This window comes from Schistocerca cancellata, chromosome 7, assembly GCF_023864275.1.
Source record: "Schistocerca cancellata isolate TAMUIC-IGC-003103 chromosome 7, iqSchCanc2.1, whole genome shotgun sequence".
Classification (NCBI taxonomy): domain Eukaryota; kingdom Metazoa; phylum Arthropoda; class Insecta; order Orthoptera; family Acrididae; genus Schistocerca; species Schistocerca cancellata.
In genome coordinates, this window is record NC_064632.1 from 340,531,251 (window position 1) to 340,552,272 (window position 21,022).

A 21,022-nucleotide genomic window follows, 5' to 3' on the forward strand; every position below is an offset into this window, starting at 1 on the left:
ATCTTCATATTGTTCTTTTGTAAATTATTTCAATATGTAAGCTTTTTATGTTTCTCAGTATTGAAATTTATAGATGCTCTGAAATATAATTCTGCATCCATAACAATGTTTAGAGACTACATTTGGTTTAAGGGTTCTGTAAATTAGACTTCTTGTGATCATTATTTAATATTTCTGTTTACTTTTTTAAAGTGAGAATTTGTGCTTTCTTTTCTGGATGTAACTTAGTCCCACAAAATTTGCTCATTAAATTTGAAAAAATATAGCCTTGCTTGTAAGTATTCACTGTGAAGCCCTCGGCTGACAACACAAAGTTCAATTAATACTAAAAAATTTGTTGTTTCATTGGCTTCTACTGGATATGATTTCCACCTTTCTGTTGAACTTCCATTCTCTTCCTACTCCTACTGCGTCTCAGTGAAAATTCTAAACCTGCCTCCATAGCCAAGGTTGCTAACACACACTTGTGCAGTTGTGCTCAACACAGGGATAAGCTGGTTTTAATCTTGGTGGTGGAAAAAAATTTCACTGCCAGTATTTGGCTGGCAGGGTGAGGAGAGGTGGTGTAATGGAGTATGTTGTATTGAAATAAACAAAAAACTAAAAATTATAATAATTACTAAACACTTGCACTGTTCCAACAGGAAAATGACAGAAGCTCAGCACCAACATACCGTAAGTTTGAATTTGAGCAAACCCTGGAAGGAACAGCAGAATCCTTGGCACGTTACAGGACTACTGCACCTGTTTTTGGATCTTCTGGTACTGGTCTGGGAACAGTTATTTCCGGAGTGAAGTAAGAGCTACTTTCAAACACAATTCATGATAGCAGTATGTACACAGGTCTTTGATTGCTAGAGTTTTTTTTGTTTGTTTGTTTTTTTCACAGTAAGCTTTAATCATCAATGATCATCTTGAGATCGGGCTAAAAGACAAAGAACAATGTGCATGTGTTGTGGTACTGGTCTGGAAACAGTTATTTCAGGAGTGAAGTAAGAGCTACTTTCAAACACAATTCATGATAGCAGTATGTACACTTGTCTTTTACTGCTAGAGGTTTTTTTTTAAAATTAAGTGAAACAGCATACCATGACTACAAATTATTAGCAGTAACATCTACATCCAGTGTGAAATGACAACAGTATAAGAAACAAAGTAATATCATTGTTGTACACTATAAGAGTGTTAACAGATATTATCCTGTTTCCTGTTTATAATGCATTACTGCTTGTCATGCAGCTTTACAATGCACACTGCTATTTGCCATGTAGCTAACAACAAGTTTAAATCCTCAAATCTAGATAATCAGATTACTGTTGAAGGATTGGATAACAAAATATATTTTCCATTTTTGTTTGATTTGATAGAGGGTCCCAGTCGCTTACTTTGTGTTAAGTGGAAACTCATTGAGTACCTTTGCATCAGAGCGCATAAATACTTCCCAACCCTAGATATGAAGTCAAATCTTACAGCATATCTGTTTTTTTGTCTTGGATTAAAATTTGTGCACTCAAATTCCAGTTCTTATCCATAACAGAAATCATTAAGAAGTAAATTTACTGGAAAGTGATTGTAAGAATATCAAGATCACAAAAAAATGCTTTTGCAGTATGTGTGGTTATCCGCTTTATACAATATTCTTATTGTTTGATGCTGATGAATAAGTATTTTATTTAGGTACTGGTACTTGAAATTAAACACCCTAAAACATCATTCTGTAAGACAAAAAGAAATGGACTTTTTTTCAAAGAGAAACATGCAAAACTGAGCTTGTACATTGTACATTCATTTTTAAATGGCTGTAAAATATAAGTCTTTGCGAGATTAAGACTTAAACTGTTTGCTGTGAACCAATTGCAGGGCTTTTCAGCATTCACCTGAGCTGTGTGTAACAAGATTGAATTGGAACCTTGATTAGTAAGTTTATGTCATCAGTAAACATTACAACTATTTAATCATCCTTTAAAGTAATTGGAAGAAATTTATGGATGTTAAGAACAAGAGTGGGCCCATTACTGACCCTTGTTGAGCCCCATGTTATTGGGGCTCATTCTTAACTTAGTTTCATCCCTGTGACACAGTCTGTCCATATTACTGTTTTATGGAGACTTAGTATAATTTGGATAATTTGTTTGTTTCTTGATTAATAATGTGCTAAATTATCTTTACTTTATTTTTAGATGTTTTATTACATGAGTGCAATGGATGTGTTTTGCTTATTGATAACAGACTGAAGGATTTACAACACTGGTGTAAATGGAGTTTCAACTCTTGACTACAACTTATTCTCTGTATTAGGTGGAATTCTCTCCTACAAGAAGAAGATACTTGAATTCCAAGAGTTATCAGTTTCTTATACTCACTTCTTTTCAGTTTTACCCTTGGATATATTGGCAGAAAAGTAGATTCTAAATATGGTAGAGATGTGTTTAATGCAGAGTTAAGTTTTCCCATGTCACTGTTTGCTTTACAAATCTCTTCCAATTTTTCTTCAAACAATTTCTCTATAAAAACCATGATCAAGTCATCATTTATGATTCTCTGAATTATGAGTTGTGGTTTATTTATCTCATGATGTACATCTGCAGCCCATGTAGTTTGTGTACAGGAGACATGTCAGCAATTTAAATCACAGTTACAATAGTGTTTACATTAATAAATAATAATATAACTCTAAAATGATGTTTTTATGAACAGTTAGATAGATATACATAATGGGAATGTAACAAGTATTTTTTTTAATTGTATTTCATTGATCCAAGTAATTATAATAAGTTGGAAAGCATTTCAGAATCAGTGCCCAGCATAGCTTTCTTTTCCAGTAGAACTAAATTCATCTGCATTAACTTATTCCTCTTTAATTTATCATAAATTTTCATTCCTATGTATTGAGGTGCCTGTGCATACAGTTTGACATGATGGGTGGGAAGCTTTAAGTTTTCTTTGTTTCTTGTATCATGTGTGAACATAAGGGTTTCCCTCAAATAATTTCTGTATGATATGCAAAAAGGTAATAACCTCATAAATATATAGGGGATGGGATAGTTAATATTTGAAGTTTTCTTGATAATGGGTGACATGGTTCTTCATTATGTATAATGCAGATGTTCTGAAGGATTTTGATCTGTATCTTTAGTGTCCATTCTATGTCAGTCAAGTTTCCACAAAAAACAATACCATCCTTAATACTAGTTTCAAAGTAAGTTGAATATGCAACTTTTCATGCATCCATGTCAGCTGCAGTTGATAATGTTTGCATTGTAAATGCAAAGCTACTCAGTTCGTTTGCTAGGTACTTAATGTGCACCTGCCAGCTCTAATTTCTGAGCAAATTTAATTTAAAGAATTTGAATGAATTGGGTTCTTCCATATCTTGATAGTTGTGAATGATCTTAATCTGCTAATATTTTGACTGTTTGGTTTTGGATTGCATCCTGTGAGTCTTAGGTATGTTTATATTCAATCCATTTATCTGAAACCAAGTTTTTAATGTACTAAAACTAAATTAAAAATGTCTATTTTTCCATAATAACTTCTACAGTTATGGATATAGTCTGTTTATAAATATATGAACATTAATAAGAGTTTAGGAATAAAGATAAATTATACACAACAACATTAAAAATCCTTGATGGAGTACAAACCTTTATCAATTAACTATTGCTTTAATTTTGCTTAAATACATTTCCATTTAATGATTTTATGTTATTTGGCAGTCTGTTATAAAAATGTCTTCCAGCAGAAAATTGACTACGATCTGTGGCTCTTTTATTACTAAATTGTATGTAGTAATCCTCTCTTTTTCTTGTATAATCAAATGGATTTCACTATTGATTATACTATGCTCCATATTTTCTTTTACAAACAGTATAGTTCTAGAAACATACAATGAATACATTATTAGTATGATATACTTCACGAAGTATTCTCTACAGGGCTGACATTTACTAATATGAGCTTCTTCTTCTTTTTTCGTTCTGGCCTTTTTAGGGCCACGTTAATTCACTTCAGCTTCATTTCTTCTGTTCTTTCTTCTTTCCCAATATTCTTTCATTCTCATACTTTGCGACCATCTTCATTCTTCTGTCCAAGATAATTTTGTTCTGGGTCTCTTTCTGTCCTTGAAAGCTTTGAAGGCCTGAATTTTTTATTTTAAAGTCACCCTGTTGCATATCTGTGGTCCCTGCATTCTCATTTCTTCCAGATCTCTTTGTATCTCTTGGATCCATCATACTTTGGTTTTCTTGTTCACCAGAAATTGTGTGATTTGCTGTGTTAACCTCCCCTGTTCCATTTTGAGGATATGTCCAAAGAATATGCTCCTTCTTTTCCTGATGACCTCATAAATTTTTTTCTTTCTGGGTATACAGTTCCTGGTTGGCTCAGTTTCTAAATTGACCATCTTCTTTTCTTTGAGGTTCTGATATTCTCCTGAGAATCTTTTGTTCTATCAGTTCTAGCCTCTTGATCACTAAAGTTCTTGCTAAGTTAAGAGTTTCTGCTGCATATAGAACTTCATGCTGGGTCACTGTTTGGCAATGTTTCAATTTTGCATTTATCGAAATGTTCTTCTTATTCTAGGTGTTGATGGTTTATATGCAAAGTTCATTGTGTTTATTCATGCTCCCATTGCTTCTTTTTTGGTCAGTCTAATGTCTATCCATTCTCCAAGGTATTTGAATCTCTCCACCTTCTGAATTTTCCCTCCTTCTATTGTCATCCATCTAGGAGCTATCGTGATGTTTGTGATATATTGTATCTTCTCAATAGAGATCTGTAGGCCTGCTTTAGCTGCCTATCTCTGCAGTTCTATGGTTTGGTTAACTGCCTCTTCTAATGATTTGGACAAGATCACAATGTCATCTGTGAATTCTAGACAGTTTACCCATACTCCTTAATTCTTACACCCCAGTTGTATACCACCATTTCTTTCATTCCTTGTCGCCACTCTCTGATCACCTTATTGAGGACACAAAGAGCATAGTGGAGAGTCCGTCTCCTTGTGTCATCACAATTTTAATCTTAAAGGCCTATGACAGCTTTCCTCTTAACTTGACTTTGGATGTTGTGTTGCTTAGGATCTGTTTAACCACTTCACCAGATTTTCTATCTAAACTCATCTCTCCTAAAATTTGGAACAGTGTGTGTCTGTCTACAGAATCATGGGCTTTCTTGAAGTCTATGAATGTAAGCATGAACTTTTTGTTCCTCTTTTTTTGATAAGCAATTATCAGTTTTAGATTCATGATCTGTTCTGCACATGATCTCTCCATTCTGAAGCCTCCTTGGTACTCATCAGTTTGTGGATTTAGTTATTCTTCCACTCTATTTGGTGGTGCTTTTGAGAATACCTTATAGGTCACAGGTATTAAAGAAATTCCCCTGTAGTTCCCAGGTTCCGTCGTATCATCTTTCTTGCGTACAGGTTGTATTAGTGCCAATGTCCAACCTCCTCGAAACAAGATTTTGCCAAATGATAGCATGCAAAGAGGAGAGTATTTTGTTGTATGATTAATATTCAAAACTTCTGTATCTACCATGATATTCAAGCAACTACAGTTTTTTCCTATTTAAATAGTGTGATTTATAAGAACCATCAATAGCTTGCAAAATGAGAATTGCTATGGTTTTGCAACAATATAAATGAAGAAGTTACATGTTTATTTTTATATTGAGAATACGCTTTTTCATAACTATTGATCTGTCTTCCCCCTGGATTCTGTCACAACTTCAACTGCATTAGAATGTTAGTGAGATGAATATGTGTAAATTCTGCTGTGTTTTGGCAAAAGAAGCAGATTTTGAAATGGCAGCAAGACAAGTTACATATTACTCAAAACTCAACACAGTCTTTCATGGATCCATGTCCCCACAACTTCCTTCTTGGTATAGCTGACATATCAAGACCATTCCTGTAATGTAACATTTGCAATGGCTTCTTTTGTCGGCATTTCGACCTCACTGAACATAATTTTCTTCTTGTTTTTTGCCACATTACTTTTCATTTAAGTGCATACATCCTCAGTCAGATTTAAATGAGCATGATGTGAAGAGAGCCTGATTAAACTATGCCCATTAGCCTTAGCCAGTTCGTTGGCCTGGTAATGTGGAGTTTTTGGCTTGTACAGCACTACAAGTTCCATTAATTCTACTTTATACATGCTAGGTTCAACTTTATCCAATGCAGCCTTTCTTTGTACCATCAGAAAAATATCCTCTTTCCTCCATTGCATCTTTGGAGCTTTATCCATCACAATGAAGTGGTATGGTACCTTCTCCATTCCTTATGTCAACTTCAGAGGAATGTTTTGCAGCAGAACATTATCTTCACAGCTGATGAATGTTTTCTTCATTTTCTTGGAGGACCACTTTTATTGCAAAACTCATGCACAGACAAGCTCCACTCTTATTATTAATGCAACACTTATTATTAATGAAACACCAACACTTGCTCACAATACCTGACAACTGCAGAACACTTCAATGCCACAGAATACGACTTTACAGTGAAAGCTAATGAAAGTAGATTATCTAATGCACTGCACCATGCTGTACTGTTAATCCATTGCATGGCAACAGGGGCACTTTACTATCTGAACTGCCAGAGCTGTCTTAGGGAAAGCCAGATAAGTGTTGGTGTTGCCTGGGCAACAGCATCATGTCCGCTCTGGTGAGCTAAATCCCAAAAGTTGCAACTAATTTCAATGCATTGTAGACATAAATAACTTCACATGATCTTGATCTGTACTATATGAAAGAAAATCAACCAGGGTTGCCACAAGTTCTGGAAATCAGGGAATTTCAAACTATCAGGGAAATCAGGAAAATAAAAAAATAAAAACACTAGAAAAAAACACTGTCTCAGTAGCACGAAATTGTTTGTTTACTGCTTTTCACTGGTTGGGTGCAGCTCAGTATGTGCATCGCTTCCCTACTCTCTCATTCTTACTGCTTCCCCCTTCCCACCCCTCTCCTCAGCTTGCAGTTAGTGCTGCCAACACTACTTGCTGCTAGCCTAGTAGCTGCTGATGAGAGGCAGGGGGCATGAGGAGTTGTTTGTTTGGATCTGATTCTCAGAGCTTGTCGACGCATCGACCAGAGACAATGGTCATATGTTCATGAGTTTTGTGTGAGTGATTGTGTGAATGTGTGTGCACTCTCGTTCTCTGGCAAAGGGTATGGTCAAATATTTAGTTGTGAGAGTGTGATTGTGTTTTCTATGTGCCTGTCTGTGGCTCAGCGATCATCTGTATGGTGAGCTGCTACCTATCTTCATTAGTATGGATTCTCTGAGTATTTGTGCAAGTTATCTGTTGTGTGGTTGTTCACCAGGGACTAATTTCATCAACATGGTGTCTGTGACATGTGAATAGCTGGCCACATGAAACCGCAGGCTATTTCCGCAGGTATCTCTAACGGATCGGGCCTGCTGTTCTGAAGCCCATAGTTTCCCACTAATATGCAGGCTCTGCCTGTCGGTTGTATTCTCACTGATCTGCCTGCGGGCTGGGTCTGTGTGTGTGTGTGTGGCATAGAGCAGTGGATTTTCATGGTTTATCCATGGACCCAGGATTGTGGTGCTCCTCGGCAGGCCAGAGGCCATGGGCAATGGATTTCAGAAATTGTAAATGTCCCACCACAAGTACATTGTACAGTGCAGCATTTTATAGACATTTTATTTATTCTAATACATTTTGGCACTTCAAAAGTAGTTTATATATTAAAAGTACGGACAATAATAATAAGAAAATTGTGGCAACCACTAGCAGTTTGTGCGCTATGTACTCATGTATTTCTTGAAAGAAAAATCACACAATGTCTGCAGAATAATAGATGGAACACAGTGACTAATAAACGACAATAATGAACATAGTAGAACCAACATTTTATTGGCGATCATCCATAGTGCTGGTTTACACAAGTCTTCCCCATTTCATACATTTCTTTCAAGATGCCTACTTTTCTCTGAGGTTATTTCTAAAAGCAGTGAAGGTATTTTAAATCTGTCTTATGACTCCAACAAAATGTGTATTTTTGTCACCAGATGTGTTTCACTTTATTGAAATAAAATAACATCAGTGGTCTTAATGAAACATATATACCATTTGGCTTGCTTTTTCCATCTAAAAACAGTTTATTACAAAAGATGTTGATGTTAGTACTTAAAACGTTTGCTCACACATTTAGAAATACAGATGTTATTACCTTTTTTTGCCAACTGAGGTCTTTACTTATCCTTTAGATCTCAAAATTTGTCAGGGAAAAATGATAAAACTTGTCTGGCAACCAGGGAAATATCAGGGAATTTCACTTGGGGAAACTTGTGGCAACTCTGACAACATACTATCTATATCTGCTTTACTAAGCTTAAGATATTTGCTGTTCGTAGTGTGTGATCAGTCAGTATTATTGGCATGGGTGTTTTGTGATCCACTGTTTGAATCAATATTCATTAACCTGAAGGGTCTGGGACTTTAAGTGCATTTTTGTATGTATAGTCATTACCCTTTCCTCTTACTGGTTTTACATCAGTAGAATAATATTAACTTGCAGCCATCAAAATGTTAGCTTCTACGGTTTTTTTTTTTTTTTTTTTTTTTTTTTTTTTTTTTTTTTTTTTTTTTTGTGTGTGTGTGTGTGTGTGTGTGTGTGTGTGTGTGTGTGTGTGTGTGTGTGTGTGTGTGTGAAGTCTGATAAGCACAGCAGATCTGTTAACATTCTGTGTGCCATTTCATTTTCCTGTATTGCTGTTAGAAGTTAATCCTTTTTATTCATAATATAACTGATGTTTTACTGGAAGACACTAAATGTCCAAGCTGCAGTATTTTCTTTTGATGATAGTTGTGTCAGCTTTACCCTGCAAGAAGACATGGAAACACATTGGGATTCACTGGGATGAGATGGATACTGATTTGGGGTGCTACTACCATATAAGTATCATCTTCCAGAAGTACTCAGAAACAAACCATGCATTGTATGGTGTAACTGAATCAGGAGTTGTGCACACCATGTGTAAACTCTTCTCTCACTTGAGCAATTTTTCACAATCTTCATATCAGTGTGAGGAAAATCTTCAGCAATGTGCTTAGTGATATCATCAGCTGTATACTTGAAATTGCAGTCTAAACTTTTGGTTCCACCTACTGCTAATATAACAGAATAATAATTAACCAATAATCATCTTCAAAACAGTTTTGCAACACCTCTAACAGTCCTGTCCCATGACTCCTAGCCAGCAATAAGACCTTTCTTTTCTAACCTTGGCTTGTGCCTTTTTTCTTTGTACTGTCAGACTACTTCTCAAATTGTTGGGATGTCTATATGCTTTTGCCCAAAGTCTCCAAAACACTGATGCTATTGGAGATGTCTAGACTGATGATGCTAATGAAACAACAACGCAAAATCCTTAAATACCATTGCCTATTTGAGTGTCCTACAACAACATCCACTCTTGTTACACACTATAATATAAATTTGCAATTAGAAATCAGTTTCAAAAAGTCATGGAAGCAGACACTACATGAATTATGCTATTTACAGCTAACAAAACTAGACCTAAAAATATGTAAGTGCCCGGTATCTGATATACACTTTTCACAGGCATTTACCTTATATTATGTAACATTAATACTTCAACTAAAGCATTTAAATTTAATTTATGTCCATAACTTCAAAATGTGCTGAAAAGTAAATTTTAAATTATTATTTATTTAAACATTAACAGTTGCAACATTGGTAATCTTTAATACAGGTATGTGCACAATGTTGCCAACCGAGTGGTATAATCATGCAGTAATCAAAAATAATAATAACAGTAATTAAAAAATTGTTAACTGAATTAAACAGTGATCCTTTTAAGGTAATAGTGAAACAGCCTTATACTTTTATCATTACCTACTAATCAGATGCAAATTGGCCTACTAAGCAGATGCAGATTGGCCATACAATGCACACAGAAAATAATACACTTAATGAACCAACTATGCTGCATTTTTTGCAGTGCCCACTTACCATGTATATATTTCATTTATTGTGTGCACAGGATGAAATTAGTTCTTTCTGATGGGAGAAATCTAATTTATTTAAAATACATTTAAAGTAAATGTTTTATTATGTGCTACATCATGCATCAAGTAATAATTCACACATAGTAGCAAATTGTATTTATTTCTTTGCTAACAAAGTTTGTATGCTTGTGCCACTTTTTTAACTACAAGCCATAACATTTAGCATGATTGACAGTTTCTTCTTGTTTCTCACTAGGATTATGAAATGGATTAAAGAATAATTCTTAGATAGAAGCTGACCATATTTTCTGCATTTATTATGGAACTGTTGCAAGAGAAAAACCCCTCTTTTCGTATGTTTGTCATCCATAAATTGAATGTTTTTTTGGAATGTAGTGAATGTCGCTAAATCATTTATAAACAACAAGAATAAAATTAGGGCTAGAACCGAATATCATAGCTTAATGTGTTTGAAATTCTCTTGTCTTTATGAATACGGATACATGCCGCTTTCTTCTTGACTGATTGCTTCTGTAGGTCCAGTAGTGTACCAGTACCACTACAGCTATGTGTTCTAATTGAGAAATTCTGATTATTACAAGAAAAGCCTTTGGGAAGTCCAGCAGTGTGGTGAATAAATGTGACTGTTCAATATGATACCTGCTGCAACCCTCACTTCAGGCCAGCAACATTTATTGAACTCAGATAAACTTCTTTAACAATAGATTAAATAGTCTATTAGTCCACAAAATTAAACAATAATAGTTCTCAATAGAAACTGATATGTAATTGTTCCTTATTGAATTTGATGAAAGTCCAAGCACTACTACATCACTGTGCACAAATATTAAATGTATAATACGAGTACTGATCAAAGTTCCATGAAGCCAAGCCTGGCAGTGGTAGAAAACACACACACACACACACACACACACACACACACACACACACACACACACACACACACACACACATCATTCGAAGCAGTATGCAGCACAATCCAAAGTAGGTCAAGATAAATAGCAGTGATGGTCACAGTTCATAAGATGAAGCCAGATAACAGCAATCGAGAGACGGGCTGCTGCCAGACTGGGTTTTGCCATTTTGGGACTGGATATCAGACATATTGTTTTGCATTGTAGTGTCCACAGTGGCAGTCAGACTGCTATGGGACAGCAAGAGCCGCACCAGCAACATTAAGAACATTTAATATTTCCGGCACAACCCAGCAGCTGGTGCAAGCCAGTGGAGCTGTACTTCAGAGAAGTTCCTTCATATTTTAGAGAGCTTGCGGGGGAGGGGGGAGGGGAGGGGGAATTACAGATATTGTAATGATATAAGCACAGTATTTTTCCTCAGTGTTTTTAGTAACAAAAACAAATATTTACTTAGTTCACCTATTTTCATAGTTATCTATCAACAGAGAACTAATGAGCCATAATTTTACACCCTTTTATTATTATGTTAGTTAAAATAGTGAAATTGACATGGATATGCTTAAGAGACAGTTACAGAAACGAACTTAAAAAAACTTTGACAAAGTGACATCAGATGACCCAGGGAAAAGCCCAATGAAATCCAATTCCTCTTGACCCTGGTTTCACCACATGAGTTCCTTAAACAATATTCTAATTTCAAGACACCTATGCACAGTTCCTTGTCAGTGGAAACAGAAGCAGAAAGCCAAATGGAATTGTCTCAAGAATTTTCACTTTTTAATTTGTGTGTGTCATAAGATGAAGATCGTTCTGTGAACTCGTGATTAGCTCCAGACGATGAGCGATTGCCACCTCAATGCCTTGGATCATTAAGAAAAAAGAAAAAAAATACATGTGGAAAAAATCTGTATAATGAATGTGTTGCATTGAGTTCTGTTAAAAGTTTTTCTTCAAAATAATGTGTGCTAATTCAAGTTATAATTAAATTTTCCCTGAGACATTTAAGTCTCCTCTTTATCTACGATAATGTTGGAAGGTGAAAAAATGAATTAAAATTTTCCCCCTGCATTGGGGTGCTATTCCAGTGCCGGAGAGCCCTGGTAACAGTGACAGTGTTGGATGTAATGAGGAAGTCCTGTACTATATGTAATCATATAGATCTTATAATTAAATTTTCCCCAAGATATTTAAGTCTCATCTTTATCTACGAGAATGTTAGAAGCTAAGGAAATGAATTAAAATTTGTGTCATGGCCAGGACCCAAACATGGGTCTTTTTGCTTACTAGGTAGAAATGCAACTATGGGTGGATGGTAGTCACAAACACGTAGATTATTGCACATGGCTTTTGAATAACATCAATAATGGTTTGTTGGACCCTTTCCATTACATAATGGGTGATGAAGCATGATTTCATCTTTCCAATCCTGTGAATTCACAGAACATGAGGTACTGGGCAATGGAGTTTGTCAGCAACCACTCCATAATGAAAAAATTAGCATTTGGTGCAGTGTAACACAACTGTGCAGCTTTGGACTCATATTTTTTGACACTACCCTCAACATGGTTGCATATATGGAAATTTTTGATACATTTTTTTGCTCAGCTTACTGAATATGAAAGACAACACTACTTCTTCCAACAAGATGGGGCAGCATGCCACATTTCTAAGGTATCCCTGGAATGAGTCCATAATGTCTTCAATGAGGAATGAACATTTGTGGCCACAATGTTTGTCAGATCTAACAACATATGATTTTTTTTTTCCTTTGGGGACACTTGAAGAGCAATGTTTATAAGACATATCAACACACAATACAGGAACTGAAAGACAACATCAGCTGTGAAGTTGCCACCATCGATATCTGAATTTTATGCCGGGTGTTTCTGAATACGCTTAGATGTGCACAGCCATGTATTGATGCAGGGATCACTTTCAGCATCTCCTATAAATGTATTTTTCATTGTAAATAAATGGCAGGTCCATTTCAGCTATTTATTTTTGTAATTTCACTGTACTTCATTTATACGTACATGGGCCGCTTTTATTTGTGCCATTCTGTGATAAGCCTGACACTCATCAGTTGAAGCACTGTACATCATAAGTCTGGTAGGTACAGGTGAACAGCAGCAGTGGTCATATTCACTTGCAAAGGTGAAGTTGTATTACAGCAACTTAGAGAAATTACACTATCAGGTGGCCTTATATTTTCTCACTATGGAATTCCATGTGACCAGCCTTAATCTTGGTGGTGTTCCTGCCACAGGTGTTCTCATCAAGTGTGGGCTATGTTATATGTATTGATACATCCAGATCTTCCATTTGCACATCAGTCACGATTACTAAACTATCTGTACATATGATTTACCCTATGAAACTATGCTGAAGAGGGTGAGTCATTGTTGTTGCCATATACATGCAGCAGTTTTGTTGATATTTCTTTATGTTTTAAAATTATTAACAAATAGCAGCTAAGTGATATATCATAACATTTTCATTATATACATTATTAATTTGTGCTTTACAAATTATTTGTAGATACCTGGAACCAGCATATCTTTTAGAACAACTGAATGGAAGCACCTTTGACAATGGTAAAAAAATTGTGAAATTGAAACAAAAGTCAAATGATTCACAGCAGCTTGTTGAAAAAGAAGTGAAGGTAGTGATGAGGGTGAGTACCTACCTAACATTTTCAATAGTAAAGTTGAAAAAGTGATGTATGATGCAAACTTCCTGGAATTCAAAGTTTCCATTCTGTACTACTTTGCTGCATATTTAGGTTGTTAGAAGAAGTATGATTAAACTATTTACAAATAAGGAAAATGTGTGTTATTATTATAGTCAATTAAATTCACACCTCAGTGTACTGTGAGGGACAGCATTGTACTTGAATAGTCCATACAGTGGTATTAGCCAGAATGCGAAGGTGGTGTAGTAGATGACACATCTGCCTAGTAAGCAGGAGACGTGGGTTAAGTCCCAGCCTTGGCACACTTTTAATTCATTACTTCAGCCTCTATTATTATCGAAGATAATAGGACCATAAATCTACAAATGTTTGTAAGAAATTTTTCGAAATAATCTCCACAGTCTTTTTGTCAGTTCATCTTCACACACAAACACCCAACTTTCATTCCTCAGACTATGTGCAAACAAATTAATGAAGTTTTCACTGTAACCTCTTGTCCACATTAGACTTGACTTTCTAATGACGAGTACCTCAAAATCAGATTGCTTGTACTATAGATGGAGAAAAATAAGCGTCATGGTCTACAAAATGTCCACCACCTGCAAGAGTGGCTTTAATAAAATCTCTTGCAGTTTACAATAATATTAGCAGAACAAATATTATCAAGTATAGAACAGTAAGTTTTACAGTGTAAATCAAATGATCTTGAAATATTGAAACACAGTGGTCATGTCATCCACCTATCCTATCCTTGTGTATTCTGTGTCTGTCCACTTTTTAAGCTAGTGATTTTCATAGCATTACCATTAAATTTCCATATCATTGTGAGATGATCTTTAAATGAATAAAAATAAATAAATAAAGGTTTAGTTTTTAGAATTTCCTGATGTGCGTGTTTCAGTATAGCATTTGATGCTGTTAGTATCTTATCAATGTGGGCCTTGAGTTACATCACAGCTCAGATCTTTTCTTTAGCTAAAAATCATGTCAGTCAGTCCATGCAGACGATAACACCAGTACATGGCTTTGGAGAAATATGGGGATGGGGTGCACTTGGGTGACATCTGAAGTCAGCTGAATATGTGAGTTAGTCAGAGTTTTAATTGTTACATTGCAGGGTGGAGGGAGAGGGGGCAGGGGGGAGTTCAGGCTGTTACCATAACAGCTGGTGATGGTGTGAGTCCTTCTGTACACATTCACCCTTTGATGTGACACATTTTGCTCAGTAATTGGTGACTTGGGAATTGTCAGAGACAGGGAATGCTCACAGGCCAAAGGCTCAGTAGGATGCAAACGTGTGAAGCAAGTAGGAAACTATGCCACAGAAACACACTTGAGCTTCCTGCAGCCATCTGAGCTAGTTCTAAAGCGGTCAAATTGTGGCTTTCTGTGTTATGAAAAGGTCCTTTGGAGAGTTGCCACGTGAGATGGATGTGCTAGTCACATGATCATACTCACACATGTAGATGAGGTACTGGATGTCCACACAGCACAGACGGCCTCCAGGACTGTCATATTTTAAGGGCAGTAGTGGCAGATCATACAACTATTACAGCACAGACAAGAGGGCTTGTGAGCCCAGACATGTGAACACAAACTGTTGCACACCAATTATTAGCAGTGGGACTACAGGCATGCACAGCTCTAGCCTGTCTTCCACTCATGCCTCAGCATTGCTGCACGTGGCTCAATTCATGCTGTCAGAAGATCACTTGGAAGATGGAATGGCATGCCATGGTATTCAGAAAAAAAAGAAGGTTCTGCCTGATGCAGTTGTTGGTTGTTTGCATGAACGACGTAGATCTGTTGAGTACGGTCTCACGGAGTGCATTCATCCAAGACACACCGGCCCCACCCCAGAGCTTGTGGTGTGTGGTGCAATAAACTATAACTCTTGTCCAGATTTGGTGTTTCTGGAGAAAACACTAACCAGTGCTTGGTATGTGCAGAATGTTGTTAAACCTATACTTCTCCATTCTTAAAACAGGAAGATGATATGGTTTCCAACAGGATAATGTTTGTTCACACAGTGCCCGTAAAACTCACCATGCTCTGCTAGATGTATAGCAGCTTCCCTGGTCAGCACAATCTCCAGACTTGTCTCCAGTTGCGAACATGTGCGATATGAAGGGATGAGAAATTACTTGTGCAACTCGTCAACTGACTAGGTCGAGCAGGCACAGAATAATGTATCCCAAAACAGTATATGGCATCTCCATGATTGACTGGATGCCAGCGTTAGCACCTGCATTACTGGCCGTGGAGATTACACAATATACTTAATGGGTGTGTCAGTGTGGGTCAATATCTGGTTTCTCTGAACTGCTTATGCTATTGATCTGTAAATGTAATCATTTCACGTACTTCACTTGCACTGTTGCAACAGTAAATCTTGATTGAACTGGTAAACTCTAAAAGGGTGTATTAAGTACTAATTTTTTTCCTGGCAGTATAGAATCCTCATATTGCCTGTTCAGGAAACACTCCCTCTCAAAAACCATCTTGTCATTCTGAAAATACCTGCCACTTAGTGGTTTCTTCGTGTGAGAAAAGAGAAAGAAATCACTGGGTGGCATGTAAGGAAAGTACAGGGGTGAGGCAAAATTTTATATCAAGAAGAAGCAGCCTGTGTGATACAAGCGGGGCTACTATAATGGGGAAAATACACACCTTTGTACATTTTTCCACGACACTTCATCTCAATAGTCTCCTGCAACATCATCAGGAGATTTTGATAGTATGCTCCTATGATGGCTTGCCCCCTACAAACATAAACTTTTGGACTCACACCACAACAGTCCCAAAACTACACTCAGTATCAACTCTCCCGATGACATTGAGATCTTCTCCCTTTTTGGCAGTGATTGAATCCATGTTCCCATTTCTTGAAAGGATGTGAACAGTCATGGAGCCCAGCGGATAGCAATCTTTGTCACCTTGAAAATAATGTGCAAGATCTTGAAAACTGATCCTTGACTTATATTCATTTTTTCCACTGTCACCTTGACTGTGATACATGGGTTTTCAAGCACCAGAGCCTCCTCTTCTCGTGTGATACACTGTTCTTCACAGAGAGATGGTGTGCCCCTTTGTTCTTTGTTATGCAGACTTTTCTGACAACACTGAAGGTATCTGCACCACCTAACCACTGTAATATGATGGTGTACTGTTGCTGTTTATAAGGGGGAGTCAAATAAAAACTGAAAATCCATCAGAATGGGACCCTGGAATAGTTCCATTTAAAAGTAATCATAACATGTGTTGAGATGTTTGTCTTGCCCAGAGGCAAGATGATCAATTTCTGTTTCAAAGCACATGGTCGGCTGTGGATGGATCCACAACTGCATCCACTCTTGCACTTCCTCATCTGACTGAAATCAATGTCCATGCTTGTGTTTCTTCAGGTCACCAAAGATATGAAATCTGGGGTGTAAAGAGGATGTTGGAGTGTTTTCCAACCAAACTGCTGAAGTGTAACCATCACCTGATTGGCAATGTACAACAGGATGATTCCATCTGACAGCATTCATGGATGTTTTGACTTTATGGCATGTCGTAGTTTCTGCAGAGTGTCTTCATAGCACTGTGCATTCCATTGTGGTTCTGTGCCTGAGGAACTCAATGAGCAGAGGGACCCTCCAGTCAAAGAAGAAAGACAGGTGTAGATGTTGATTTCAGATGGACAAAGAAGTGCAAGTTTGGGTGCGGTTGTGGATCTGTCAGCAGCCAACTGTGTTCTATGAAACAAGAATTGATCATCTCATCTCCCAATGGTATAAATGTCTTACCAGGCATCATGATTACTTTTGAATGGAACCATTCCATAGTCCTGTTGTGGCAAATGTTTGATTCTCATTTGACTGCCCCTGATAGCACCAACTCAGCATGGTCTGTTACAAAATTGTTCCCTGTCAAATTCAGAAAAGAAATTGACACACACCACTCCACTTTATCAATAGGCGACACCATTTTGTTGTGGATCCTCTAGTAGTGTTCTGTGGTACTGTGGTGTGGGGGCTTTCACTGTTTATCAGTACTGCAGACATGTACCTGTGAACAAATGTAAACTTAATTGTATAACTTTATTTTGTTGAAGGGATAATTTGCATCTTTCTGAGTACCCCTTGTATGTATAACATCATCTTGTCTCTCCACATAAATATTGCCATATATCACATCCCCAATAAATATGCAGCTAGAGAACACATCTGTTCCCAGCTCACACCATATAAAAATCTACATATCACCTTCCAGTGTGAAATGAACATTGTTTCTATGTACCTTGCTTCTTGCAACTTACTTAACTTATCTGTTGTAATGCTCCTTCAACAGTAGGTGTACATCTGTTTTTTGATAATAACTATCAATTTTCAATATTTCTGCATTTAGCTCACTTTTTTCTTTGTATATCAGACAATTTTTGCATTCCTAATTACTAAAGAAATTATTCAATGGAGTTCTCTGTACAAACTTTTAATTGTATTAATGAAACTGGCAAAGTAAACTCATGCAGTGTGTGCATTACAAAAACTGATTCAAGACTGTTTTAATGTGGTCTCTCCCCTCTCACTTAAATATAATCTCAGTAACATCTTTCATATCGGGCTGTTATTACAAACACGTTTTTGCTAAGATTGTAATTAAAACTTCAAAGATTTACAAAAATTGAGTTTAACATAAGCAGTGCCATGACATTAAGTATTTCTTCTGATAATAAGCTTGTAAAATTCAATTACAGTATTAAGCAAAATTACCTTGAGCAGAAACTGTTAACAATGGTTTTAAGTGAAATTTATAGTATTGCTGAAATACTGTATGCTGCATGATACTAATATAATTTTGAAATAATTTCATAACATATGTTTTACAGAATCAATAACTTTTGCATTAGGAATCCGTTTTATTTCAGTACTAGAACCATTTGTGTGTTGACAATAGCAGAAATAATTTATAACCAGATAATTACATAATTATACTGAATGGGTGGTTAAAAGCTATTTAAATGTGATGTATGTAACAAATTAAAGTTGAAATAACAATAAATACATGAACAAACAAAGTTAATAGGCGCTCATAATGAGTGAGTACTATACACTACCTTGATATTATAACCTACAGTTGATGTGATGCACACTGTGGGAGTCGCCAGAAGAACATCTGTGAATACACAATGAAATGCAGTACTATTCTGTGGCGATGAGTGCAAGGACAATCTGCTTTACTCTTTGATTTTTATAAGTATTCTTTGTATTGACTTATGTTTTTCAGTTAATTGGTGTTTGAACTTGAGTCAATAAAAAGTTATTGCTTAACTACTACATTGTATCTCTTCAACAGATGGAGATAAGCTGTAGTTGACTAAAACACCTTTGGTATCAGAACTGTGGTTGATGTAGTATTATATGATTCTGTGTGTGCCATTCCATTCTGCCATGTTATAATGTCCTGAGGAAGTGTTTCTCTCTTGAAGTAATATAACAGACAATTAATATGGAACATGTAGCTTCTTTACTGCAAAAGTATGACATACTTACTATTGTTACTGAATTAAACATTCTGTCCTGTTGTGTGAACGTATCACTAAATAGTCAGCATGCAGTCATATTAAAAGACAGATTAAGTTTACAGCCTTTAAATTGGCTTGTTCCATGTCACTATTATGTTTAGTGCAAGTGACCTTTAGAACAAAAAACAAACAAATGAACTGTCTAAGAAAGAAAGCATTTGTATGTGTTTGACACTTGTTCTTATGTTGCAGAATGGTTCTGTAGACCATCTTCCTGGGACTCCGACTGATGACTGATATAGGCAATGTGAGGAGACTCGAAACAGTGACAAAAATATATACATGCATTCTACAGTGTATGCAAGATTTAGCAGTTGTGACTAGCAAGACAGTGGCATCATCATTATTTATCTCTTGAAAGTGATATGTATCTTTCACTAAAGGATTTCATATTACACACAGAGATCTATAATGGATATTAAATGTGTAATTCTCAGTTCAGAGACAGTCTCATGAGAACACCAATCCTGGATTTTCCATTGTTAAATTGAAACATTTATGTGAGAATGTATTGTAGAAAACTGTTCATCATAACTGTTTTCCAGTTACTGGCACTGGTTAAAAGTGTGATGAATAAAATCAAATTCATGTGAATAAACATTATACAGTACTTATATGTTTCATACTTATTTCATTTGTAAGTATGAGTAATTTTGAGAAGAAACGTGAAAATGAGTTGTGAGAGTAAATATCTGATTAAAAGGAAAATCTCTTACAGAAATGTAAAAATATGCAAACAGATACATGGGCTGGCCAACACTTACCATAACTCAGTACCGCCAACAGTCACATAAAACCAATGAAAATAAATAAAACATAACTTTGGGGAACTTGTTCCTTTGTCAGGTAGGAGAGAGAGAGTGAAGAAAAGGGAGAGAAGGGAAATTGATGCGGGTCACTCACGCTCTAGATTATAAGGTAAGAAGGGAAAAGTAAGCAAAAATTGAGTAAAGGGTGTCAAAGGGATGGATATGTTGCTGATTTACTGCAAAAATATCACATACTTACTTTTGTTATTGAACTAAATATTCTATTCTGTTATACAGTGTAAGCAACAGATTATTTTAGCATACGATGTAAGTTTATTTTATATATTCATTATTCTATATTGTAATGATATTGCAACAACCACAAACCTGTTTTTAAAGACATGCTAAGGATAATCATGTGCTCTTAGCACCAGAGCCAACTACCAGTGGTAGCTACTTGCTTTTAAAAATACCCATCTGCTGTTGTCACATAGCACTTGCATATGGCATGTCCATCTGACAGAAATATAGCCGAAGAAACACATGTAAAGTTAGTATGTTATACTATACATATCTACTTGTTTTTTTTTAAGTTATGTAGTTTGTTCCTAATGGTCTGCTTTCATTTTATGTATTACAGATTATGTTGATGACAACAGCCAAAACTAGTTAGTAATGAAATTAAAATTGTGATCTCAGTGGAACATTGTAATAAAAAAGTGCAAAAAATGACTGCAGCCACTTACTCTCACTCCATATCTTCAATTTAAATTTTGTTATAAAATATTGTATTGGTCATAATACCTAAGATGGCTGCAATTCCTCCATTAGTGCCTTCATTATTTGGAAACTGAGGCAGTCTTTTGAAATAAGAAGCTTTTTGTTTCCTTTGAATCACTAATTGGTTTAAGCAACAAAAAACTTTCTAAGTTTATACAGTAAACAGGAAGAACTGATATGAGGTCTGAGACCCATTTAGGCAGGTCACAAATAAAGTTTCAAATTCTTTTCACAGTGCTGAAGCTTGCTCCTGTGTACATCACTGTTCATCTCATTGGCTAAGAAAGACA

At 36.0% G+C, this 21,022-nt stretch overlaps 1 protein-coding gene across 1 annotated transcript in view; it reads left to right on the forward strand.

Annotated features, from left to right (window-relative positions):
• LOC126091843 (uncharacterized) overlaps positions 1 to 20,418 on the forward strand; it is a 443,987-nt gene extending 423,569 nt beyond the window's left edge. The window contains exons 33-35 of the mRNA XM_049907099.1: positions 645 to 796; positions 13,484 to 13,619; positions 19,396 to 20,418. Of these exons, the coding sequence (XP_049763056.1) occupies positions 645 to 796; positions 13,484 to 13,619; positions 19,396 to 19,440 (333 nt within the window). The 3' untranslated portion in view covers positions 19,441 to 20,418. The remainder of the gene's footprint in view (positions 1 to 644; positions 797 to 13,483; positions 13,620 to 19,395) is intronic.
• The last annotated feature ends 604 nt before the right edge of the window (positions 20,419 to 21,022 follow it).